The sequence below is a fragment of the Sinohyriopsis cumingii genome, chromosome 12, assembly GCF_028554795.1.
Source record: "Sinohyriopsis cumingii isolate HCF-2022 chromosome 12, ASM2855479v2, whole genome shotgun sequence".
NCBI classification, from domain to species: Eukaryota; Metazoa; Mollusca; class Bivalvia; order Unionida; family Unionidae; genus Sinohyriopsis; species Sinohyriopsis cumingii.
Window position 1 is genome coordinate 107,297,874 of NC_142972.1, and position 18,555 is coordinate 107,316,428.

The 18,555-nt window shown below is 35.2% G+C and overlaps 1 protein-coding gene across 5 annotated transcripts in view; it reads left to right on the plus strand.

Moving 5' to 3' along the window:
- The window catches only part of LOC149787205 (uncharacterized), a 111,410-nt gene that overhangs the window by 56,805 nt on the left and 36,050 nt on the right, over positions 1–18,555 (plus strand). For 4 of the 5 annotated variants that reach the window (XM_089977704.1, XM_089977705.1, XM_089977706.1 and 1 more), the window contains 3 exons: positions 4,209–4,302; positions 13,279–13,361; positions 17,416–17,667. In XM_089977704.1, coding sequence (XP_089833830.1) covers positions 4,209–4,302; positions 13,279–13,361; positions 17,416–17,667 — 429 coding nt within the window. The remainder of the gene's footprint in view (positions 1–4,208; positions 4,303–13,278; positions 13,362–17,415; positions 17,668–18,555) is intronic. The other variant, XM_089977707.1, reaches the window with a different exon arrangement.

Here is an 18,555-nt window from a genome sequence, read left to right on the forward strand (position 1 = left end):
AGAATTTAACAGTCATTTGGGCTGGTAATGAATTAGTGATTGTAAGCCATCGTACTAGTCAAGCAGCAACATCCACTGAGGAAGCCACTCGTGAACTGGCAGGAAAACCCTTAGTACATTCTAAGGACAGAAAGCTTCGTAAAAGAAGCTTTTGGGGACAGAACTACCGGGTAGTTAAGTCCCGAGTCTCAGAGAGGGGAGACAGGATAGAACAAGGCAGTAGGCAGAGAACAAGCCTAGTTGCTAGAGAGAGAGAGAGCGAGAGAGAGAAGGAGGAGGAGAAAAGGAGACAAGAAGGGGAAGAGTATAGGAAGAATCGTAGTACAGAGAACGCTGGAAGGAGAAAAGGAATTGGCAGAGTAGAACACAGATGAGTAGAAACCAAGTACAGGGGAAAGCCATCTCACACTATAATCACGTGATGAAATAGCTTGTTACATGGTCGAGAGGAAGAAGACTGGTTGAGAAATTAATATCATTTAAATTGTATTAAATTGTTATTCTTTTGAGTTTCACCATTGTGTTCTTAATAATTTAATTGTCGGCATTGCTGACTGGGGGCTTGGAGCTTTACCTCTCTCTATCACTAATTTCACTTCCTACAAAATCGAGCCAGGGTGGGAGTTCCATAGTAATTTAAATAAAATATTGGGAGCACCCCACCCCAACTCATAGCAGAATGTCATAGAACACCACAATTAGTAGATGGAGGTCTGCAATGGATAAATGTCACATAATATGAGCTTCGAAATGTACTCCTTATTCTATGTAGCTCTCTCAACGTCGCCAGATATAATCTTTGATGTAAACTTGGAAACATGTTGGTTTTTTTACATGAACTGAATGGGTGCCCTATAGTTAATTATATTACCCAGGTAAAGGTCAGTACCCGAGTACCTGCATACCCATTGACGTCTTTAATGCCGGACCATTTTCCCACGCTACCATTTGACATTACCATGATGGCACCCACTTAATATACAAGTGCAGCTCGCTGAATGGAATACTGCTCTCTTACTGGCCAAGGGAAAATGACATCCTAAACCTATTTACAATTTATTTTTTTATTATTATATAGTACATATATTTTGCAGGTTACTGCATTTGTATATGAAAATATGAACGAGTTTTTTGGATGGAATACTGCATGACATTGGAAGTGCAGTATGTCCTTCTGACAAAACGAGTTCATATTTTCCCATACAAATGCAGTAACCTTTTTATTATATGCTCATTTTTTTTATTCTGTCCAAGACTTAATTATATAAACAAAATACACTATAAGAAACAACGTATATGAATGTATGCCACATTCCAAACTAAATACACAAGCGCATCTTCATCATTACACAAATCAAAATTATTACTGCGCATATAACTCCGCCCAGAAAATTTAAACTTAGTCGCGCGCACGACATAACTTTCGAAAGAAAATGGAGTGTCTAGTTAAAATTCAAATTTGGAGTATATTGTGAATGAATGTGCAATGCAACAACTTTTCCATTTGATCTGGAATTAATAGATTTTGGTATTCTCGATTCTATGAAATTTTGTGATTATGGACTGGATTTGTATGTGACAATTCCACATGAGATTGAAGAAGCTAGGGAGAAGCGTGTTGACATCTGCAAATGTATTTCTGTTTCTGACATTGAATGCTTGAAATCATAATGTGGGGAAAATATGAAGTCTTTCAATTGCAATTATCAAAAAGACGCAATGGAATTTAATGGTTATTTTATTTTGAGTGCAGTAAGGAGGATGTAATTGCATTTATCATCAAAATTACAGTACAATTTCGAAATGTGTAATCAAGATGGAGAACCTATGACATGGCTCATGTAATTCGGATTTGCAGAACTAAGAAAATACATTTTGAGGAGATTCAGGATGTAAAACTGTAAGTGTATTTTATTTTGCCATTCTTATCACCAGCTAAAGAAGAGTGTATATGACTTGTCACTTGTATGTTATTTGTAAGGCCCTTATTTTGCATCTGTTATATACTGTAGCTAGCCTAAATCCAAAACATTGTATCAACGCGGAATGTGCCAAAGCAGCTGGTATGTGTCAGTCCATGAAACATCAGTTTTAGTTCATTCAGAAACAAATATAAACAACCACATTGTAAAGAGCCTCTTACACGAGTGTACAAGACTTGTGTACAAATCAATAGTGCTGGCTTCTGCGTCCATTGTTTGTTTACAGTAGAAAGTAGTTCCTTTATGTACGTAATGCTATATGTGTATTGGCATGCTGGTTCAATATCGGGTAATATTGCACGATTCTGACAATGTAAAGTTAACGGGGGAAAAATGAGCATACAATAAGACTAATTACTACATTGTAAACAAAGATACAAGCCACTGTGTTCATCGTTAGACCTCCGTCGACGTTCCTTATTTTATATTTATGGTATCTACATGGAACAGTTCCAAGAAATCATAGGGGTTTCTTGACTGAAAAAGCATGTATCACAGATTCATTATGTTTTGATACTTTTTGATAAAAGGTAAAGATAATCTTGGAGGTCTAATGATGGATAAATGTACAACAGTCAATAGTCACAGAACACGAGCCTTGAACTTTGTCTGATCATCTGACCACTCGCTACTCTGTTACACATTTTTTATGAGGGCCTTGTTGTAGCACGCCTTCCGTAGGTAGGAGGTCCTGAGGGGTCTGATTCTCTTTTGGAAGATATTGACTTTGCCTAATTCTCAAACAGAAGTCAGGTCTAATCCCTTTCAGACTTGTGTTTATGTATTTGAATACTCCAAGAGTAGATCAGTTGTGTATGACAATGTTACGTCATGGTTGCTTCAGACAACCTATAATTCCTAGCAGAACTACACATAAACCTCACCTGTAAAACTGTCTTCTTTTTTTTCCCTAGCATTGTTGAGAAGGAGTGAAATCCATGCTTTCTCAGTAGAAAAGAGTTGTTTGTAATTTATTTGTAACTGTGGTTCTGTTGTGCAAACATAAATTTCAGGCCAAGAATCTGCTACATTTTGTAACATCTCTTCCTGCTGAAATCCTCAGTCTCGTCATAATTATGCTGAACTTAAAGAGAAAAGAAAGGGTCATAACTGTCTTCCTCCTGTAGAGAGGTATTTCCAATATTTTGGCAGCTACAAAGTTCATCTCAAGATGCAGAGTTTAGACTATTAAAAGAGCATAACATTCTCCCACAGTGAGAGATGCATTTTTCATTTCAATCAAAGTTCGTGAGGTCAGGACTCTTGCTGCTTCTTGGTTCATATGGAATAATTCCTTTTTTGGATGTTATGACAGCTGTCTTCTGGCTTGCAACTCCCCATTCCTTTCATTTTACTTTTGATTAATGGTACCGGTACACTATAGTGAAAGTACCTTTCAGTCCAGTTATATCGGACCAACCTTTACCAGATTAAGGGTACCCCATATGATAGTGACATTGAGGTTACCTTTCAGTCCAGTTGTATCAGACTAAAATTTACCTTTGATAAAAGGGATCCTGAGTGGTCTAAAGCGCTTACCGTTAAGGATCACCACCATCTCACCTCTGTCTGTGTGGGTTTGAATCTCGGATTTGGCCAGTGTGTCTATGTGAGAAAGCCTGCCAGTTGCTTCTGATAAGTCGTTGGTTCTTTCCGGGGTTCTCCCAGGTGCTTCCTCTACCATTTATACCGTCTGCTATGTATAGCGTATCTTGTGCTGAAAATTAGCATTAATCCCTACAGCAACAACAACTACAAGCTTTGATTAATGGTACACCATAGTGAGGGTACCTTTCAGACCAGTTGTATCAGACCAAGATTTATCTTTGAATAATGGTACACTATAGTGAGAGTGACTTTCAGTCCAATTGTATCAGATCACATTTACCTTTGGTCAATGGTAGATGGTACACTTTAGGAAGGGTATCATATTTACCTTTGTTTAATGGTATGCTTTACTAAGGATTTCACATTTACCTGTGCTTGATGGTACATTTTAGGAAGGGTATCACATTTACCTGTGCGTAATGAGTTTATGATAAGACCATTAATTGAAACTAGGATGCCTTATTTGCAGAAGCAGTGTATGGCATACTGTAAACAGTTAAACTCAGTTTGAAATTCATACATGATTTTCCTTAACAGTGGTATGGTCCTACTTAGATTTGGGCTGTTACACATAATTTCCACAAGGGAGTTTTACCAGTGTTGTTTAATTTTTTTTAGAAAGGAAAAGAATCAGAGACAAATGCCTCCAATGAACAACCCAGGACCTCAACCTTCCTTGGAGCTGTGAAGAAGTTCTTCATGAACATTACAGGTAGGTAATGGGGATGGGTAAAATCCATAAATAATTGTTTGCAGTATAAGAGAAGCACTCTCCTCTGATCAATTATGGTCATGTGGTTTGATCAGTTTTGTTTTTCATTTAAATTGGACTTGATACATATGTCATAGTAAAACAGGTAGGTTGGTCATTGATATTGGTTTATTAAATTTCAACCATGATTCAGTTTGGGGAACCACTAAAATGAGTATGTTTAATACATGTATGACTTCTACCTTAAGCATGCTTTTGTTCTGATCTGTGGCTATTTAAAATATTTATCTTTGTAATTATTTATTTATTTATTTATTTTTTTATTTTTTTTATTTTTTTTTTATTTTTAATTTATTTTCTTTACTTCTAATAAGCGTGTATTATACATAATACAAATATTACTAAAACTGTTTATCTCTGTTTGTTAATAAATTGTATATATAGTTATCAGTAGAGATATATGTATCTTTTAAGATCCAGTTTTATATATATTTTTATGTATTAAGATATCATTAATCTTTGCTGTATATGCACATCTCCATGTAAATTATTCGTTAGATTATTAGATAATTACGTTAAAAATGTAAGCTACGACGTCATCTTGTTTATATCATTGTTTATTTCATTGATCACTTAGAAACAACATATTTAATGACGTAAGCAATGATATGGAATTCAGTTTGAATTCAGTCTGATGAAGCATTAAAGCGAAACCGGTCACACATTCTACATGTTGGTGTTGTTTATTTTATAATTTATTTAAAATAGGTTATCACAAAATACAGGTATAGTTACTACATTAATTTTGTTTAAGGTTCCGATAAAATATTTCTTTGCCAATAATTCCCGTGTGTTACATGAGGAGAGTGAGCGATATTAAGTTGTGATTCGTAGTTACCCTGGACAGGAACAAACAATCCGAATTCAGTGTAATGTAATTCATTGCATGACACACCAGAAGTGTGCCCATCAAATTTAATCTAAGTAAACAATATATAGATCAACAGAGTAACTTGTCACAAAAGTGATTATTAAATGATGAATAAAGTACTTCATTGTACATGGGAACACATTAGTAATGTCTCCTTAAGGGCGAAAGTGATTATTCAGTGATGAGTAAAGTACATCATTATGCATGGGGACACATTTGGAATGTCTCTCTTATGATGAAAGTGGTTATTGAATGATGAGTAAAGTACTTCATTATACATGGGGACACATTTGGAGTGTCTCCTTTATAATGAAAGTGGTTATTGAATGATGAGTAAAGTACTTCATTATGCATGGGGACACATTTGGAATGCCTCCTTTATGATGAAAATGATTATTGAATGATGAGTAAAGTACTTCATTATGCATGGGGACACATTTGGAATGTCTCCTTTATGATGAAAGTGATTATTGAATGATGAGAAAGTACTTCATTATGCATGGGGACACATTTGGAATATCTCCTTTATGACGCAAGTGGTTATTGAATGATGAGTAGAGTACTTCATTATACATGGGGACACATTTGGAATGTCTCCTTTATGATGAAAGTGATTATCCAATGATGAGTAAAGTACTTCATTATGCATGGGGACACATTTGGAATGTCTCCTTTATGACGCAGGTGGTTATTGAATGATGAGTAAAGTACTTCATTATGCATGGGGACACATTTGGAATGTCTCCTTTATGATGAAAGTGATTATTGAATGATGAGTAAAGTACATCATTATGCATGGGGACACATTTGGAATGTCTCCTTTATGACGCAGGTGGTTATTGAATGATGAGTAAAGTACTGCATTATGCATGGGGACACATTTGGAATGTCTCCTTTATGATGAAAGTGATTATTAAATGATGAGAATGTACTTCATTATGCATGGGGACACATTTGGAATGTCTCCTTTATGACGCAAGTGGTTATTGAATGATGAGTAAAGTACTTCATTATGCATGGGGACACATTTGGAATGTCTCCTTTATGATGCAAGTGGTTATTGAATGATGAGTAAAGTACTTCATTATGCATGGGAACACATTTGGAATGTCTCCTTTATGATGAAAGTGATTACTGAATGATGAGAAAGTACTTCATTATGCATGGGGACACATTTGGAATGTCTCCTTTATGACGCAAGTGGTTATTGAATGATGAGTAAAGTACTTCATTATGCATGGGAACACATTTGGAATGTCTCCTTTATGATGAAAGTGATTACTGAATGATGAGAAAGTACTTCATTATGCATGGGGACACATTTGGAATGTCTCCTTTATGACGCAAGTGGTTATTGAATGATGAGTAAAGTACTTCATTATGCATGGGGACACATTTGGAATGTCTCCTTTATGACGCAAGTGGTTATTGAATGATGAGTAAAGTACTTCATTATACATGGGAGACACATTTGGAATGTCTCCTTTATGATGAAAGTGATTATTCAATGATGAGTAAAGTACATCATTATGCATGGGGACACATTTGGAATGTCTCCTTTATAATGAAAGTGATTATTCTATGATGAGTAAAGTACTTCATTATAGATGGGGACACATTTGGAGTGTCTCCTTTATAACGAAAGTGGTTATTGAATGATGAGTAAAGTACTTCATTATACATGGGGACACATTTGGAATGTCTCCTTTATGATGAAAGTGATTATTCAGTGATGAGTAAAGTACATCATTATGCATGGGGACACATTTGGAATGTCTCCTTTATAATGAAAGTGATTATTCTATGATGAGTAAAGTACTTCATTATAGATGGGGACACATTTGGAGTGTCTCCTTTATAATGAAAGTGATTATTCTATGATGAGTAAAGTACTTCATTATAGATGGGGACACATTTGGAGTGTCTCCTTTATAATGAAAGTGATTATTCTATGATGAGTAAAGTACTTCATTATAGATGGGGACACATTAGGAATGTCTCCTTTATGATGAAAGTGATTATTCAATGATGAGAAAGTACTTCATTATGCATGGGGACACATTTGGAATGTCTCCTTTATGGTGAAAGTGGTTATTGAATGATGAGTAAAGTACTTCATTATACATGGGATACACATTTGGAATGTCTCCTTTATGATGAACATGCTGTTGGAATAAGATACTTAGCATGGAATTGGTGATTTTGGAGGGGGAACATTACATACCACGTCACATTGTGTTAATTTGTAGAGGGGAAGCATGGGTCTATCAACATACTTTTCTTTGTTTGTTACCGATAATCATTTCACCCCAAGCATTCTGTATTACACTGAGAAATCACATTGATGTAATAAATGTAATCCATCCAGTCATCAAGACTCAAAAACATACACATACATGAATCATTTCACCCCTAGTATTCTGATTGACACATGGAACACACATTGATGTAATATATCCAGTCATCATGTAACACACATACAGATGTACACATTTTCACATTTACATAGGTATTGGAAATTATTTACAATATAATCCAGGTTTCCCTGGGATTTCAATCTTCTACCTCATGTGACTTATCCCTATATTTGTTACATAAATATTCACAAAATATGAATGGATTAAATAAACATTGATTACTAATTGTCTGCAGGGAAATGGTAGTATTTCCCCCCCCCCTTCTGTTTCCCCATCTATATATACACACATACACACAGACACTTCCCTACCCCACCCTGCCAGCCTGGTAGACTGATATTCTAATTCCATAAGCAGTATACTTATTTGTCTTTTGAATGTGTTCCATGATCACATTAACATTAGGAATATATTCCTGATACATCCCAAATCAAGCCCTACTTAAAGACAAACATTGGTATTTTCTGTCTGTATCATATAGGCAAAAAGCATTATCTTTTGCCATCATCTCCCCTTACTGTTGGTGCAAGTTTAATTTTGATTTAAATAGGCCAAAATCCCTCACTAGGTTTCCAAACTGAATCTTTACATGACACAATTCAGATAACTTCAAGCCATTCACCCAGACCTTGCTGAAGCTGTTGTCATAAGAAACCTATTTCCTGATAGCTTTCGCTTTAAGAGTGAATGAGTTATCTGCCATTTCAGTCAATGCTAAAAAAAAACTATCTTCGGTTCCAATCAGATCGTTTAGCGATCATCATGATGCAAACAGGTTTTTTAGACAAGAACCAGTTACGTTTATAATTATGTCTGTGCCCTCAAGTACAACTTGAACTGCATAGGTACAAGTTGTGGTAACTTCACATGACTCTTTTGCCCATGAAAACAATAAAGCAGGATATCACCTCTCAAGCCCAGTCTTCTTGGCTTAAGAACGCTGCATGATAGGTGTAACCTGATGGCTCTACATATCAGTCACCTCAAGATGACTTTCGCTCTTGAAATTAGAGCAATCTTTGTGAACCTTATTGTTGAATACATTGTTTAGATACATCAAAGAAGTTGCTGGCTGGTTTGCATAATCAGCTCAGGAATTTAGTTTTGCAGAGATAAAACCTGAATCTAGTGGTCAAGTGGTTGTGGCCCACACAACCACCAGACTCAATTAAACCAACACAGCCAATTAATCTGCTTGATTTGCCAGCCAGTTTTGATGGTAAGAGATTTCAGTAATCATGTTCTTAGCATGATGGAACAATTACATATTATGTGCCCTTAGAAGGACACACGAGATATAGTAAGGATACTTAGCATTCCCATTGCCTATTACTGATTTTCTTGACTGCTTATGTGACCTATGTGGTTAGAACACCTGCCTCTGATGACAGAGGTCGTGGGTTCGAACCCTGGCAGAGTCATACCAGTGACTTATAAAAATGGTGCCCAGCAATAAGAAGTTAGTGTTAGGAGTGGTCTGCCTGGTGTGAGGATAATCTGCTTGGGTGGGACATGAGTGCTGCATGATGTCCCAGTGCTATACCTCACTATATACTGCCACACTTCAGACCTCATAGCAATAGTACTGAAGTATCGCTATAGCTATGTTAAAAATCCAAAATGATATGCACATTCATGTATTTTGCTGATGTTAATATGATTGGGAAACATTCAAAGGAGAAGGCAATTTGTTTTTCTAGTAAATTCTGTTTCTCAAGAATACTTACCCAATTACATTGATTTAAGACCAGGACTCTAGGTGGCTGGGTAGTCTAATTAAGACCAGAGCCCTGGGTTGCTGGGTGGTCTAAAGTGCTTGCTATTACTGATCACTGCCGTTTTACCTCTATCTGCATGGGTTTAAATCTTGGACTTGGCTATTGTGGGTCCACCACCAATTATACTTGTCACCATGTATAGCCTATCCTGCTATCCTGTGCTTGATGATTTGCCATTCCCATTTTTTACAAGATAACAATAATTGCCATTCCAATTCTTGAGAAGATAACAATAATTGCCATTCCCATTCTTGACAAGATAACAATAATTGCCATTCCCATTCTTTACAAGATAACAATAATTGTCATTCCCATTTTTGACAAGATAACAATAATTGCCATTCTCATTTTTGACAAGATAACAATAATTGCCATTCCCATTCATGACAAGATAACAAAAATTCTTCAAAACACAGTACTTGCTAGCAGTTGGTGGTTATAATTCAACATTTTCAGCTATTTCAGGTTGCTCCATTTTTCTTGGATGCATAACTTACCTTCATCACCATACCCTTTTGCTTTGCATTGCAAGACTAGATTAAAAACATCTTATACCAATATTATGTCTTAATTGTTGAGGGGATTACAATGTTATCTTAAAAACAGAAGAAATGGTGTATTTTCCATGTGAAAGGAACATTTTTAATATCTAAGCAGGTCCCGGTGCAGGAATGGAAACAAATAACAACAGAATCATTCACACTGTACTTCCAGCAGATGGAAAACAACCACCATGACCCGCATGCATTCATTTCTGACTTTGAAAGAGGAACACTGTTGGCTATTCCCACTCCTGTACACATCTGAACACAAGACAACAAACTGATACAATTGGAAATCATCCCTTTGTAGATTCTGTTCCACTTTTGCTTATCCTCATGGTATGTTCAGCTGCTAATAAAGTATATAACATAAAGGAGATATTCCAAAGTTGTTCTCATGTACAGTTAAAATACATTATTTATCATTTTAGACACCTTAATTGGAAGTGTCTCCATTGATATGTATCTGCTTGGATAGAAATGCAATGCAACAGAGGAACTCTGCATAAATGTGTCTGTTAAACGGACAGTAAAGTACTTCATTTGTCTATGAGGAACAAATTTGCAATGTCTTACTTTTGTTGGTATAAGATACCATTGGCTGAACATGCGGACAGGCTAACAAATACCTGCATTGAATTGTTGTTGCGGGAGATGGGAATCATTTTTTGAACTATGCGAATTTTACACCATGTGTGATTTATAGAATGAGAGTGTATGTTGTCATTATTTTGTCTTTTTTATGATGTAAGTATGAGTTAGTACCTGAATTCTAAATTTAAAGAGTAAAAAGGCAAATGTCTAATAATTATTCATGACTGTGGAGGATTAAAGTTACTTGCATATCCTTGTACATGGTTACTATTGTTTTGTTTACATATGTCTCCCCTTGTATCACTAGTTTGCATCAGATCTTGAATTCTGATACCAAGGGTGGAATTTTGTTATCTAACATAAATGGATAATGAAGGATTATTTCTCACATTCCTGAATGAATAGTAAGTTTGAAGTCAAAAGATGATCATGAGTACTGATGTATGTTTGAAATCAAAATGGTGATGAGTACCGATGGAAGTTTGAAGTCAAAATGATGATCATGAGTACTGATGTAAGTTTGAAGTCAAAATGGTAATCATGACTACTGATATAAATTTGAAGTCAGAATGGTGATCATGAGTACTGATAAGTTTAAAGTCAAAATGGTGATCATGAGTACTGATGTAAGTTTTAAGTCAAAATGATGATCATGAGTACTGAAGTAAGTTTGAAGTCAAAATGGTGTTCATGAGTACTGAAGTTTGAAGTAAAATGGTGTTCATGAGTACTGATGTAAGTTTGAAGTCACAATGGTGATAATGAGTACTAATGTAAGTTTGAAGTCAAAATGGCAATTATGAGTACTGATGGAAGTTTGAAGTCAAAATGGTGATCATGAGTACTGAAGTAATTTTGATGTCAAAATGGTGATCATTAGTACTGTAAGTTTGGAACAGTAAGTCATTCATTGCAATTTCCTCACTGTAATTTAGAAGTCTGGTTTGCAGTTAAAACCTATATCAGCATACAAAGAACAGTAGTTGAGAGAGTTACAGTAATACAAAATATGCAAATTGTATACTGCATATAGCTTGCGAAGTGATATTAGTAGGTTATGATTAAGTGTGATGGGCAATAAATAATTAGATATTCCTTGATTCAACTCTGATAAAGAATACATTTACCCCTTATTAGGTCTACCAGTCATAAGCCTGTAGATCTTACGTGATTGACTGCTGTCTGTCATCTGTTATTGATCCATCTGTTAGCAAAAGCTTGATATCACTACTCTATTTACAGGATTGCCTTGAAACATTGCACATGCATCCATTCCAGGATCTACTTGGACTGTGATGAAAATGGTACTGCTTGGATATCATTATTTATTGACCATCTTCAATCTGTTATCTCTGCTCTCCTGAATGGTCATATGATCCTGGGATTCAGTTAGATGTTAAATCTAGTTGGTCCTAATTGAAAATGGTGTTTATCTGATGTTCAATATAGCCACCATGGCAACCATTTTATAAATCTTGTTTTCACTATTCCTTTTGAATTAAGTCTTTGTGATGTTCAATATAGCCACCATGGCAACCATCTTATCAATCTTGTTATCACTATTCCTTCTGAATTATGTCTTTGTGATGTTCAATATAGCCACCATGGCAACCATCTTATAAACCTTGTTAACACTATTCCTGCTGAATTAAGTCTTTGTGCTTCATTGGATTTGAATGACTTTACACCACTGTATAACAATAGGGATTGACATGATTTATATTATGCTGCATTTCTGTCCTAAAGGTGTTCCCATACATCTGTAGGGCAACATTGCTGCTGTCAGGTTGATAGCTTTTAGGGACTACAGTTAGTGCATATAGTATGGTAGACCAATCAGTTGTTCTCTGCCTGAGTTTGATTAAGACTTAGGTACTTTAAAAATTGATGCAATGGCTATTTGAAAACCAATGTATTCTCATTTGAAAATTGATTTCAGCACTATTAAATTATGAGGAAAAGTAGATGAAATTATTAGAAATACAGGCTGTTATATTTTAAAATATTGATAAATAGTGATGGACTCTGAAACTAAAGAAGTAGAAGGGATAATTACATATTATTTCAATAGCACCCTCATAATAAATCAAATTATTAATGACTGGTTTAATACAATTAAAGGAAGTGGTAACATACATGATTTGCAAATTTGCTGATACATACTTGATAAGCATTTATGAGACAATGATGTAAATGATCATCAGATAGTCTATCATGCATTGTCAGAAGCTTGATCATGATGGCATGTCTGTATCTTGATCTACACCAAATAATATCTGTAATAGTTTTGTATAGTTCAGTGATATGGTCAACTTCTCAAGTTGAGTTGGACTGTGAGTTAAGTTACTTTATATGTGGATATATCTTGATGTGTACAACACCATTTTACCCCAAACATACCAGTTTAACAAAAAACCTGGTAGGAAGCTTGTTGTGGATGCCATTTAATTATTCTCAGCCCATCAAGATTTTATCTGGATCATGCATGTTGTATATAGTAATGAATTCTAGTAAAGGCATGTTCACTATATCCCCCCCCCACCTTCCCAAATAAACAATTCCTTTTACAGGTGTGCATACCATCCATGTTGAAGAAATGGGGACAGTTGTTGGCTGTTCCATCAACTCCAAACACTGTTGGAAAATGATTTTTCATTCAGATATGTTAGATTTATGAAACATAAAGATTTCAGCATAACCAGTTCATTTTGCAGGTTCCCAGGCCTTGCCTGCTGAAGATCATCTCAAGAAAGAAAAAAAGTCAGGACTGTTGCCAAGTCGCAAGAAAAGTGCAAAGGTTTGTCTGACAGCTATGACAATGGTCACAAGTAAAAATGGTTTAGTATTAATATTTCTTCTTGGAATAGTTCTTGGTATCTACTGTATATAATTATCTGGCAATTGAATGGCTGCAACCATTGATCAGACATAATTATATCCATTGGTTGGATTATGCTATCCATGCATCTGGTTTGTATTCCTGGAATTCAGTGCAAGACTTTCAAAACATTGGTTTTACACAAAGCAATGATAATGACATTATTAGTACTCGTGGCAATGGTTTTTGTTTTTCTGACCTCCACAAGAGTCATAGTAATATAATGCAGATGTCACTTTCATGCTGTGGCACAAGGCTTACAGCTAGCTTAATTTCTCTGCTTGTTACTGGCAACACTATTAGATGCAATGGCTTCAACATCTATGCACATCTGATGGGATTCTCAACTACTTTGACCTTTGCAATTAGAAGTCACTTTGCTTAAAACAGAAACCTTGGAAAATAATGGGGAGATCAACCAAACATATAGAATGAACACCAGTCTTTTGGTGCATCCTGCGAAATCTTGGATATATGCTGGAATATTGGCACAACTTGCAAAACAATCTGACATTGGCAAGTAATACAAATTACTGGTAGAAGAGTACCTGCACCAGGATGGGATTGACATGCCCTGGATCCAACTAGAAAGGAACGAGAATGCAGATCTTAAATCAGTGCATGGTCAGCCAAGGGTAATCACACTTTCACAATGGGAACAAAATCCAAAAGTACTTTGCCTGGGGTTCCTTGGCTTTATTTCTATTTTAGTGCTGATGAGGTATTTGAAAAAACTGATTTTCAAATCAGTAACCTTTCCATCTGGAGATGCAATGCCATTTATCCCATGGCTCATCACATTAGAACAAGATGAATGATCTTGGGGACATATATGCTCCGTTGTGTGACATCAGTGGGCATAAAAGTTGCTGAAATTGAGGACAGATGGCATGTTGTCTGTGCCTAGCAAATGTGTTTAACATTATATCATTTCTAGAGCTCAGTATAAAATGGAAACTTTCTCAAACTAGATAAGAGTCATGCCAGTACACCATGGTAACACATCTGAAAAACAGTTCCACAGAGGAATTAATCCCTACCTAACATTTACATCATGGTCTTCATAAAAAATGATAATGTTACTATATCTGACGATCAACGATCCCTTGGACATAAAACAAGTCATGGAGGTAAATAGGCTTAGTTAATCAAGATTATAGAAGAGTGCAATTACCAATAAAATCCACACTTAATAGAGTGCAGTTACCAATAAAATCCACACATAATAGAAAGAGTGATCCCACATCACAAAGCAATAGTTTGGAGTGCAATTACCAGTGAAATCCACACATAATAGAAAGAGTGATCCCACATCTCAAAGTCAATAGTCTGGAGTTCAATTAACAGTGAAATGCACAATGGAGAGAATGTTGGCATACCTCTATGCTACATTAATGTAATGTGGATGATATTTCTTTGGATATTGTACTTTTGGAAATTGTACATGATCTAAGCACACTGCTAATTGAAATGACTGCTCCCTTGTGCTAAAAGAATCGGCCTGAATTAGTCTAAAGTACACTATCATAGCAGCTATTAAAATAGGGAAAATGAATTTTGCCAGACTAGACAATACCAGCTTCTGAAAGTGCAATGAATGAATTACCAAATATATAAAATGTATAAAAAAAAAGTTATTGGCTCTTTTTTATACAATTTACCTCTGAAGTTCAGGAAGTGAAAATGACCAAGTGGAGCTAGCACTTTTTGAAAGTTGCACATCTGGAGTAAGGCCAAGCTGTATACTCTATAACCCATATTACACCCATCAATCATACACCAAAGTAAAGGGAATTAAAGGTTCTTTTAATTATACCTAAGATATACAAGGTCTTTTTTAAATAGCCAGTATAACCAGTGAGGAAAGCAGGGGAAATTCTTTTTCTTTAAAATTCTAACCTTATGTAAAATGCGAAACTGTAGAGTGCCAACAATAGAAAGGGTGATCCCACATCACAAAGTCAATAGTTTGGAAGATTAATATTGTTGGGCTTCACTTACTCTGCAGATGACTCATTCTTCAGTGAATTTTTGTTCCCTTGTTTTTGTTTTTTCAAAGATGAGTCATATTTGTACATTATTCCTGCTACCATTCATATGAGAAGTAGAAACTGACCTCAAGGAAATCCTGTTTTGTGTTTCATAACAGAAGTAAAAACTAACCTCAAGGAAATCCTGTTTTGTGTTCATATCAGAAGTAAGAACTGACCTCAAGGAAATCATGTTTTGTGTTTTATATCAGAAGTTAAAACTGACCTAAAGGAAATCCTGTTTTGTGTTTCATATCAGAAGTAAAAACAAACCTCAAGAAAATCGTGTTTTGTGTTTTATATCAGAAGTTAAAACTGACCTCAATGTTGCTGATCATGAGCTTTCAACTAATTGTTAATAAAGACAGCTTATAAATTTTCTTTTTAACTTGCCTCTTTTATTTAACTAACTTAAAACAAATTGCAGTTTACCTAGAATATTGTCCTTGCTATTGACAGTTATGTAGTTATTGCCCTTGTTATTGACAGTCAATTATGTAGTTTTTGCCCTTGTTATTGACAGTATTTATATAGTTATTGCCCTTGCTATTGACAGTTATGTAGTTATTGTCCTTGCTATTGAGTCAGTTATGTAGTTATTATCCTTGTTATTGACAGTTATATAGTTATTGCCCTTGTTATTGACAGTCAGTTATATCATTATTGACAGTTATTTAGTTATTGCCCTTGTTATTAAGTCAGTTATGTGGTCAGTCATTGTATATCTTTGGCTGCCTTACCTTTTACTTCTGTGACAGTTCAGCTGTCTTCCCTGTATGATGTATGGATACTGAAAGTTACAGGTATTTGTCAGGAAATATCTCTCTCTCTCTCTCTCTCTCTCTCTCTCTCTCTCTCTCTCTCTGTGCAAATATCACTGAAAATCTTGCTAAAACATATCTTGGTGGAGTGGAATCGCTTTTTTAAAACATGTCTTGGTGGAGTGGAGTCAGATGGGTTTTTTTCTCATGACGTGTGTTATTTCAGGCAGTCTGATAACTGAGTCTTTTTACCACTTTAGAGTGCATATGTTAAGTATGATTTTGATCAGACTGCTAAAATCAATGTTATATAATGTCTGGAATTATGTTATTACAATTCTACCCAAGTCAGCTGGGTGAAAAGATCATGTTAAATTTGATGAAACCCATGTGAGCAATATCAGGCCTAATTGGGTCTTTGGTGTCATTGAATGCATGTGTTAACTTATCAATTATTTGCATTTTGATCATTATTATAAAAAAGTAGACAACATAATTTATTACAAAAGGTGTGGTCCAGACAGAGATAAAACTTCCAAGTAAATACTAAATTTTAAATTAAAATCACTGCAAACTGCTAAAGACAAAACATAATATTTTGGAAGAAAGAAAAACAGCTTGATTTCATTTTTCATTTTGTATTTCAGTATATTTACAGAGAATTGATTATTATTATTATTATTATTAGAGTTGTATTTCTGTATATGCACAGAGGATTGCTATTATTAAAATCCCTTCACATAAATAAAACAAATTGCCAATCTGCACAGGTCAGGTTCATTGAAAAATAATTTAAAGAAATTTTGCTATATGCAAGTTTTAAAATTGTTGTTTTGAAATTTAACTGGCTCACATCTGAATCAGTATGCGCAAAATGAGTGAATAGATAACTGTTTGTTGCATCCAAATAGAATGAAAAAGAAATTTTAAAAAATGTATATTTTGCAAGATCCTTTTTCCAATCCTACAGCTCCAACATAAATAATGCTGTCAGTGACTGAAAACGCAAATGTTGTGGTGAATGGACATTCTATAAATATTTATATCAGAGATGAAATAGGGTTGTTTGTCATTACATATTAGGATGAACAGACATGTAAATTCTATAAATACTTCTGTCAGTGATGAATTGAGTGTCTGCCATTGCTGTTATTTTTAGTCACTCTATTCCCATTTTTTTAGGGCAGATATTATGAGATCTGTGAGAGATACTTCAGGCAGATCCGCGAATATCTGAAAGACAAACCGACCAGGTTTCACTTGGTTGATGAGGACTTTGCCATTGACAACACGGTTGTAGACAGCAAATTGGAAGATTTGAAGAGGAAAATTATAGAGGTGGCATCACAGCAACCATACTGGGGTGAGGAGATACCTGCACGTTGGCTCCCCCTGGAACAGGAGCTGATGAGGCGAAAGGCTGCTGGAGTGAAGGTACACATTTTCACTCACAGTTTAAAACATCTGTGCCAAATGTTTAATTATTGGATTTGGAAAAGATTAGCTTTGTTTTGTCACACTAAGTCTAGCATGATGACTGCATATGCATATTTTAGAACCTGAATTGAAGTTACACCAGGTTAATATTTGGTGACCTTGAGGTTTCTCATGATTTTCATGTGAATTACATGACTCTCGATATTGATTCATGCTGCATGCAAAAAAATCACGAATTCCCCTAATCTCAGTCGGCTTAAGTCAGGAATAAAATAACTTGTATCCCGTATATTGCTAGTCGCGATATCAGCAATGGTCACTGATGCCAATAACTGTGCTGCACTGCTAGTAACGATGTTAGTAGACCTATATCAAATTGTGACAGTTTGCTCAGTAGCAAGCATTTTAAAGTTCTTTAGTCTATATTTAGAACAGAACTTTTACAAATACTTGTGAAGAAGACTGGGGCCCAACAGGAATTTTTCTTTAAATGGCACATGCACATACTCATAGAAACTGTAATTAGTTTTGTGCAAACACTAAATGAAGACCACATTTTTTGAGTGTAGGAATTTATTAGATGTTGAAAGATTTGCATATTTTATAATGTTTGAGTTCATATTTTTCCCCATATGTGCTAACACCACTAATCATTAACTGTTTGACGTCTTGTCTTCTGGATTAATACGGTTTTGTAATTAAGCTACACTGTAGTTAAAATGTTTTCAGTTCCAAGGAAAAATAAATATGTTCCACAAAAATGGGCTTGCATTCAGCCATCATATATTGATATACATTATGCTTTTTGCACACAGTGGTCCACGAATTTAACAATTTGGAATGTGCACATAGGCTTGTTTTGTTGCTATCAATATAACCGTCATA